Genomic DNA, 9,302 nt, shown 5'->3' with positions numbered 1-9,302 from the left:
TTGTCTGCTCTGTGTGACTGGGAAGGATGGAAGATTTGATTTGGGACCATTTTAACACTGTTTTTGCAGGTTTTCTTCTCAAATAGAGCTCACGATACTACATGCTAACCAATAGATGGTGGGAGACAAAAATAAATATCAGTCTTGCTGACTTTCTCTCATGCCAGAGAGATGCAAGAGAAAGAAAAAAAAAAAGACCATTTAACAGATGCTCTTATTCAAAGTACGGCAGTAGCTAGTCCAAGCTGTTAATTATTCCAGCAGAGCTGAATCCCCTCCATCTGACCAGGGCAGAGTTTCCCCAAATGCATCGCAAACACAAAGAACATCGTTAAACGGTAGAGCGAGTGAGCATCGCATTGAACCTGTTAAAATGATGCTTTTGGGGGAAACTCAGGCCAGAAAATATTTTTAAAAGATGGATGCAGGAAGAATATGTATAGTCATAATGAAGAAACAAATGAAAAGCTTCATGGAAGGAGTCTCCAGTGTCAGAATCAGTTCCTTTTAAAAAAAATTTTTTTTTTTTTTTATAAAAGTCATAGAAAATCATCAGTACGGTTTAAGAATAAAATAATTTTGTCTAAATGCTTAGTACTATGAGGGGAAAAAAAGCAACCTAAATACACAGAGGAATGAAGGATGAGGCGAAGCATTAAGATTTGATTTGGACAGCCTGTCCCGATCAGGTTCAGGAATAATGCTTTGTGTTTGAGGATTGAAAGGCAAACTAACTGGATTCTTCGCCTAAAAGGATCTCGCACCCTTAAGGCTTCTCTGGTTTCTCTCAGCGGGAACTCGTAAGGTTCTGGGTTAAAACCTGCAACAGAGGGTTTCCCTTTTCATACAGTTCTAATTAGGACTGGAGAAAGTTCAGGACTTTTTGAGGAAGCCTGTTCTGTTTCGTTACAGCTGTAACCTGCGAGAGAACTCCATAATCACTGATTTGTGGAACTGTTGCAGGTCTGTTTATAAATGAACTTTTTCCTCCTAAGCTGCTCTTAATTGAGTGTCTGGGGAAATGTATTGATAATGTTCATCCAGAAGCACGTTCTATAATTGAAAGAATTTCTCCACTTCCTGTATCTTTAATTTACTTCACACATACTCGTACACCTCTCTCTCTCTCTCTCTCTCTCTCTCTCTCTCTCTCTCTCTCTCTCTCTCTCTCTCTCTCTCTCTCTCTCTCTCTCTGTCTCTCTCGCTCGCTCTCGCATTAAACTGCAATGCAATTATTGCAGCAAGCTGTGTTTAAGCTCCAAGGCTGAATCCGTCTTTCAGAGAGTGTGTTTAACCGGCGAGAAGAAATAATTAAACCTTTCGACTCTCGGCTCTGTTTGCTCTGCAGAGGAGGCTATTAGATGAGTTCACGTTGAATCTCTGTCATTTAAAAGCACTTTGAACGACTTGCGTATCAGTCTTTAGAATAACCGTGAGCTCTTCAGCGACGTCCAAGGTTTATTTTGTAATGAAATTCCTCATGGATTTTTGTTTATTTATTTATTTATTTATTTATTTATTTATTTTTAGTTGAAACTTCTTTCGTTACCGGTGTATTACATTACCCACAATGCTTCGACTACTCGCTGATAATGATGCCAGTGAGATCACCTCGCTTCACCTTTGCGTAAAGAGAGCGATGCAGCAGCGCTTTAGTCTGTCCCACGCTATTACCTAGCTGAACCGAGTCTGCGCCGTAACTCGGGAATGTTGAAGGACTGGATTCTTCCTGCCTGGCATTTACTAAATGACCTGAGTGAAAGTGAGAGACAGATTTCTCTCTTCTTCACAAGAAGATTTAGCAGATTTCAAGATTATTTCTTTACAGCTGGGGCTTGGGTGGAATCGCCCTCCTGGACACCTGGCTCCGTCAGTTCCTCTGGGGCTGATTGACCTGCACATGTCTTTTGTCCTCTGTCTTTCTTTGGGGTTTCCTGGAAATGACTCATGCAGAATGATTTCGGTTCAGGTCGAGTGGACGGAAGACTTCTGCACGTCTCCAGGGATGAATATTTTTGAAGCGCCATTTGATCTGTAGTCATGATGTGAATATGAATAACTCTGGTGCAAGAAATTTTAGCTGTGCGCAGACCTCAGGAGCTTTTCTTCTGGCATCTTGCATATTTTGCGGAGGAGGAATCTCTCCGTTCAAAAGAGTGACGTTGCGGCCATGACGTCATTTTTCCCCCCAAAATTTCCGGGTGCGTTTAAAGCAAGCAAACGATTCAGCAACATTTATAAAGCGGTGATCAACTAATTTAATATGCTTATCAAATGCTTATTGGAGAAATGCATGATCTTAGTGTTTATTACTTCTTTTATTATTATTATTATTATTATCCTTTTCAACAGTAAAGATAGCTACAAAGTCAGAGGCAGGAAATATCACTATCATATCGTCATCGTTGAGTATATAATCTCAGAAATGTCGGCACGTATTTGATTGAAAAAGGAAACTAAATAAGTCGTATAATGTTAACATTTATACGAACGGATATAGAGATATAGGTCCCGAAGAAGCCACACTCGCCAAGCCGACTAGCTCACCATGATTTCATCTTCATCTGACGAGCTTTCATGAAATCAGAAATGATTTCATGAAAAGAAGTCAGAAATGATATTAATAAAGAAATGTATTGTTTGCCATGTCTGCTGATGTCACTAACTGTTCAGTGAAATTGTTGATTAGAACTGGAATTTTACAGACAAGTGGAGTGATACAAACGGTGAAACGTCCCATGTTCGGTTATATTAAATATAAGCACTCTCGAACCGCTGTTCGTCCGATCAGGTTAGTGGACCAGAACTAACTGTTGTAGAATGATCACATGAAAATGCATCTAGTTTACATATAGGCTGGTGTGTCTCAACAGTCTCCATACATAGGTGACTACACAACATTAAAACCACTGACCGGTGAAGTGAATACACTCCTTCATGGCAATGGTATTCCCTAATAGCAGTGGCTTCTTTCAGCGGGATAATGCGCCCTGCCACACTGCACAAATTGTTCAGGAATGATTTGAGGAACATGATAAAGCGTTCAAAGTGTTGACTTTGCATCCAAAGGCCCCAGATCTTAATCCGATCGAGCATCTGTGGGACGTGCTGGACAAACGAGTCCGATCCACAGAGGCCCCACTTGGCAAGTTACAGGATTTAAAGGATCTGCTGTTAACATCTTGGTGCCAGATACCACAGCACACTTTCAGAGGTCTTGCGGAGTCCATGCCTCGACGGCTCAGAGCCCGAACACACAACATTAGTTTTAACGTTATCGTGTATGATCGGTTGTGACTTTGTTAGCGCATGTTCATGGGCGTCCACTTCTTCTCGGGTCGGGTCGGTCCACGACACTTCCGGTCTTTTTGGATTTGTTAACGATTTTGACAAAAGTGTCGTGTGTGACGTGCTTGCCATGTTTCCTGTCAAAGTCCATCGCACACCATGCGACAGCTTCCCGATCCGGCCACGAGAACGATTTCAATATGTTCTGTTATCAGATATAGAATATAAACTAAAGCATGAAACGTTCTGGAAGATATTTCGCTTGAAAGTCCTCTAATGTATGGAGACTTTTGGGACACCCTATATTTCGGACTCATTAACATACTAAGCACCGCCCACACCCCCTTGCGTCATTACGTCGCCTGGCTGATTTGCATATTGAGCCCTGCCCTGTGTGGTGAGCATGTTAGTCTATCCAGGCTGGATTCGCTTCAAAAAAGGGGTGGAAAATAATCCAGACGGGGCAGAGAGAAGAAGAAGAAGGAGAAGAAGAAGAAGTTTTCCCCCTGTCTGGAACACCGAAGAGAAGGGTTGAGGAGAAGGAGACGGAGGAGTGCGGGATCAGTCCTCCCGATCAGGACCACACGTTATGGACGCTTTAAAATCGGCGGGCCGGGCGATAATCCGGAGTCCTAGCATCGCCAAGCAGTCCTGGGGTTCAGGAAGACATAAAAGTGAGTTTACATCCGGAAACAAACGTGATATGAATGTATCCTGATGTATAACGAGGTGCGGGAGGGTTTCTGTGTAGCTCAGGGGTAAGTGTGTGAAAGTTTATTCTCTTTTCCGGTCCACTGTTTCCACGTCTACTGTATACTTCTGTTAAGTGTATGAGGATTAAACAACAAACAAACAAACAAACAAACAAACCGTGCTTGCTCCAAGTTAACTCTGTATCATTATTATTATTATTATTATTATTATTATTATTATTATTATATGACTTGTATTATTCAAAATGGGGTTGATTTGAATTCTCCAAATCCCAACAACAGCACTTTTCATGAGCATGAATTAGTTTGTTATGATAATGAAAAACAAACCGGTTGAGTTAGCATTGTGGCTAGATCACACAGTGTCACGAGCGGTTTTTACTTCTTTATTAAGAGAAACAGAGTGGTGTGTCGGTGTTATTTACTGCCTATGGTCTATAAACGCGGTCTATTCTGTACTGATACATAACTTTTCTTCAGCGGTCGATTCCGCTTCAGTTACAGTTATTTCAGTTGCCATGACGTTCTCCAGCTTCCTGTGAGTCTTTGAGCGGATTCTTCACTAATCAGATCAGATGTTAGTTCTGGGAATGAAGTCTCTGTGAGACTGTTCCCTGAATCCCACGCACTTCCTGTCAGGTTGTGTTTTTATGCTTGTTTTGTTTTTCCTTCATCTCGCCACGTCACCGAAGACTCCGAAAAGTCTGTCTCAGAAATGTGTACACAGCTGCTGGAGTGAAATCATTCAATTGCATGGGTGTGGGTGTGTGTCGTGTTGCGGTGCCAAGTGGTTTTCAGGGGCAATATAACTAACACGCGCTTGAAAAGAAGTCGATAGAAGTCACAGTGTGACGTCACGTGTGCTGATTTGCATATTCATTAACTCGAGTGGATTATTTGCATATCGATACCATGTGACATGAAGAAGATTTGAAGATGATGGAATTTTTTTTTTTCTGTTTGTTTTCAATCCGAATCGAAAAACGATAGCTGAGGAGTAGAGATGGCACGATGCTACTTTTTTCCGTTCCGATACTGAAACCTTACTATACTACTAAGCTTTGAAGTCTCCCGTGAAGTGCGTCGAAATGCACAGCGTTTACAGACGTCAGGGCGGGACATACGGAGTGGCTCCTCCTCCTTTTTAAAGAGCCATTAGTGTTTTTTTTTTTTGCTTACCTCACAGCCGTACTTGAACGTTAGTACCGTGGGCCAATTACGATGCATGGGATTCGGCAAGGTGATTTTCGTCATGTTGAGGGGGATGGGGCGGGACACTTCAGATTCTGCAGAGCATTTGATCGGACGGGAAGTCTGATGAGAAGCCGAAGTGCGGAATGATGTCGTCGAAATTGTACCGTAAACTTTTACTGTAAACTTACAAAATTGTACCGTACCTGTACTGTACGCGCACCACCTGATTTACTAACCGTGCGTACTTTGTCGCACATGCGCATTTAATTCTTATGCACTATTTAGTTCTTCCAGAAGGTGGCAATAGTGACCCAGGGCCGTTGATTCTCAAGGTTGTTGAAGAATAAACGGAAGAGACGGAAACGAGTGCAAGTTAGAAACTACCCACATTTGTAGAATTCTAGCTTTATAGAGTATAAGGATTTGTATATGGCTGCTAATCGTGGCGAGAGATTGCCCAACCATCGTGGTGTTGTGATTCTTCTTCGTTGTCGTACTGACTCTTGTAGACCAGGAGGGGTAGTGCAAGCTGTCGTAATGCGTATGTGTCGACTCCCTATTTACATGTCATACGGAGTATACTTTGAAAGGCTATGCGTACGAATGTGCACATACGCTAGTGTACGCGTAAAAAAAACAAAGTATACCAGAGGCTTAAGTCAGGCTTTGCACATTCATGGTGACTCGAGTGAATCTCCTTTCTCGACTTGTGTAACCAGCAACTGTGGAAGAAACCCCCAGAAATGCGGCTTGTCATGTTAACGAGTAACCAGAAAGTTCAAAGTCCTCGGTCCTGAAGACTGTCTCACGTCTGAAAACTCTTCAGCTTTACTTCCGATTGTTAATACTCTGTGACATTGGCGACTCCTTCCAAAAATGTCAAATACGCTTCTCACTGTGCTACTTACTGTAGCTCCATTATAGACCTGATAACGTATTGTAGCAAGCGCATTAATATAAAACTGTGATTTGCCTTGCAGCCAGAATTACTGTCGGACCTGCTGTTATAGAAAAGTAATCGACACCAACCAATCAGATTTGAGAATTCACCAGCAATGTAGCATAACTCCTGCATTCTACCTCGGACCGAACGCCGGTAAACACTGCTAATCACTGTGAGTTAATTAGCTTGGCTGCACTGCTTACCCACTGTGGAATTTTGTAATCCGGACACAACATGTCAGTGTTGCTAGGCAATGCGCTTAGTCCTTCATTGCAGGACACTGATGTTACTGAAGGGAGAGGTGTGAAAGCGTATGTTTGTCTCAATATGCTATGTTTTGATAATCCTTGTGTCTCTAATTGAACTCGCAGTCGTGAGGACGAACGTAGAGATGTGTAATTGATGGGTCAATACGGCCGTGGTATGGTGGCTGGCAGTGGAAAACATTGCCGTCCCATAGGATTCAGCTCACAGCTTTGATCTTTAGTGTGCGTGTGTGTGTGTGTGTGTGTGTTCACACTCCGAACAGAGATGCATTGCTTTAGTCACGCTGCAGCAGGCTTTCACAGAAAAACCCCCCACCGCACCAGGAGCTTAGCAGCCCGCCGTCTCTTTTGTTTGACTTTGTAAAGGGAAACACGGCGGTTCTTCCGTCTGAGCAGCCTGTTGCCAGTGCGTGTGCCACTTTTGGGACCTATCCGATGTTTTTGTTTTCTTTATTTAGCTGCAGCTTTTGATGCCCACTAAAGCACGAGGCTTGTACAAGCCACATCGAGTCTCGGAACAGATCGTGGAACGTAACGTGGTCAGCGGAGATGATGGGAACTTCCCCTGTGTATTAAGGCCTCAGAATACGACGTCTGTGTGGACTGTCGCGGACATGGAAATGCTCCGGGACTGCAGGTGGCGCTATTAAAATACCACGATTACAGGAAGAAGATCGCAGCTCCTCTGTGTCATCCATCTTCGGATGAATTGACTTGGGGACTCGTCGTTCGTAACGACCAATCACAGGCTTACATGTTCGTCTATGGTGTTCGCCCAGTTTTTTGTGGAAGTAGTATGCCTATCGAGGTCTATAGTCACTGACTGTCCAGATGCATACATTATTAATACAACATATCATTCCGTTGTTATAGCTACTTATTACATACGCACCCGATAAGGACCTGAGTGTTTTTCAGGCCTTATTATTTCCCATCGTTAGAGTTTTTAAAACACCATTTGCAGTGAGTTACTTCTAGACATTGTAAAAGAATACAGTGATGATGAGCTTTTTTTTTAATGGACTGCTTAGTGGTGTGACCAACGGAAGTCATTATTTTTCTTTTTCATATATTTCTTTAACAGAATTCTTTGGACTGCGTGCAGAAATCGCATTCTCGACGCATCCAACGCTTCCATGCTTTCTGGACGTGCTTCGACTTGTCCGCTATTTTAGAGCATAGCTGAGGTTTTCGACAGAAGCGATACCCTTTCATCCGTCACCGGTGTCAGTTTCCGACCACGGCGCTGCCGTAAACTGGATATTTTTGCTTTTCCACCCAGCAGTGACCCTGAGGTGTCTAAATATTCCTGTACCTTGATACACCGCCTACGCCATCGTTGCGGTGTCATTCACGGCACTGTAGTTGCTGCATTTCATGTGAACCGTTTCCTGTACGTGAAGCGACGTGTGCTAGTTTGTTGTTCGTGGCGCTTCAGTTGTCGGCAACTTTGCAGCAGCCCATAGCACCGTGGCATGACTCAGTCTGGTATGACAGGAAATATTCGACCACAGCAGTTTCACAAATCTAACAATACTCATCTTCACATGTAAGATGAAGAGATCCGACCAGAAATCTAACTTGTTTCATGAATGTTACACAGCAGTAAATGTAATTAGAAATGGATAAAAAAAAAAAGTCTTTAATTGAATTTATATGTCATAGGATAATAACGCACTCCTATTCATTTTATTTTTTAAGAGTGATGTACATATTTAGCAGGGTATTAAATCTGTCATGTCTGTCATTTTGAAAATAATAATGACTTCCTGCTTAAGTGGCTCATTGAGAAGCTGCGAGTATACATATTGAATTTTTTTCGAACTCAGTTTCACCGATGAACATCGGCGTTAGCGCGATTCGTCATTTGAGACGAATATCGTTGCTTTCATAAACCAGTGTTGGGGAAGGGGGTGGGGGGTCTCTCCCCTGCATTTTTTCTCTATCCGCTTTTGGTTGCCAAGATTCCGGTTCCAGTGGCTGCCAGATTCCTGTTTTCTACACTGTACAGGAGCCACAGGTCATTAGCAGGAATGTGAAACCCACTGTAGCATCACCATTTTGACAGCTCGGCACTTCTAGGCTTTTCAACAGCAGCCTAAATTGCTATGGTACAGTTCCTTTCCCCTTATTATCATTTTTTTTTGTTTGTTTAGGCCATGGCCTTCAACTTGCTTGAGCTATGGAGATATATTTACCAGCACCAGACTTCACTAACCCAATACAGTATATTCATAACCTACGTACTGTAGTGCGGTATGTTAATCAACAGCGTTGGCATGACCGGCATTTCTACGAAGCTCAATTCGCTCGCGTTATAATTGGCGGAGGAACAAGTCAATCATTTACAGGAAGAGCAGTAGAGGTATCTGTGGAGCTGTCATTTGGATGAAAAAAATACTAATAATTTTTACACGGAGACTTGTCAGGAGCAGTGGTTTCCAGTAAGACGGCTTGATCTAGAGTTGCCATGTTGCAATAACGACGCGAGACGCTTCAGTTAGTGATCTACCTAATTTCAGTAAATGTAAATACCTGACCGTCTTAACGCACAGAGATTCTGCTTGGAGACGGGAAAATAATTAAATAAATAAAAACCGCTTAATTATCGTGCCGTGATCAAATTGGATTTTTCTCCTGCCATTAAACTTCCCATCTGTTACATCTGTTCGCGCTTGACGAGTGTCACGTTGAGAAATGACGAACAGAAATATTAGGCGTTCCTGAATGTCCGATGAAGCTATTTTTAGCCCGCAGCCCTTCTGTAGCACTGTGAGCTCTGACGGCGGTTCGGATTTTTGTGTAAGGTTTATCCGTCACGGTTTAGAAGTCTAGTAAAAACCTTGGCTAAATTCCATAACAGACTGTGTCATAACGTGTTCTTCAGTCAGATTACAT

General features: G+C 42.6%; 1 protein-coding gene across 3 annotated transcripts in view; it reads left to right on the top strand.

The window, feature by feature from the left end:
- The first annotated feature begins 3,667 nt into the window (after positions 1–3,667).
- The window catches only part of ldlrap1b (low density lipoprotein receptor adaptor protein 1b), a 35,706-nt gene continuing 30,071 nt past the window's right edge, over positions 3,668–9,302 (top strand). The window contains exon 1 of one of the 3 annotated variants that reach the window (XM_017464616.3): positions 3,668–3,962. In XM_017464616.3, the coding sequence (XP_017320105.1) occupies positions 3,878–3,962 (85 nt within the window). In that variant the 5' untranslated portion in view covers positions 3,668–3,877. Of the gene's footprint in view, positions 4,047–9,302 lie in introns of all 3 variants that reach the window. The other 2 variants (XM_017464614.3, XM_017464617.3) reach the window with 2 other exon arrangements.

This window comes from Ictalurus punctatus, chromosome 3 (assembly GCF_001660625.3).
Source record: "Ictalurus punctatus breed USDA103 chromosome 3, Coco_2.0, whole genome shotgun sequence".
In the NCBI taxonomy this organism is placed as follows: Eukaryota; Metazoa; Chordata; class Actinopteri; order Siluriformes; family Ictaluridae; genus Ictalurus; species Ictalurus punctatus.
Note: the sequence above shows the minus strand (reverse complement) of the source record. Positions and strands in the feature narration are given on the sequence as shown.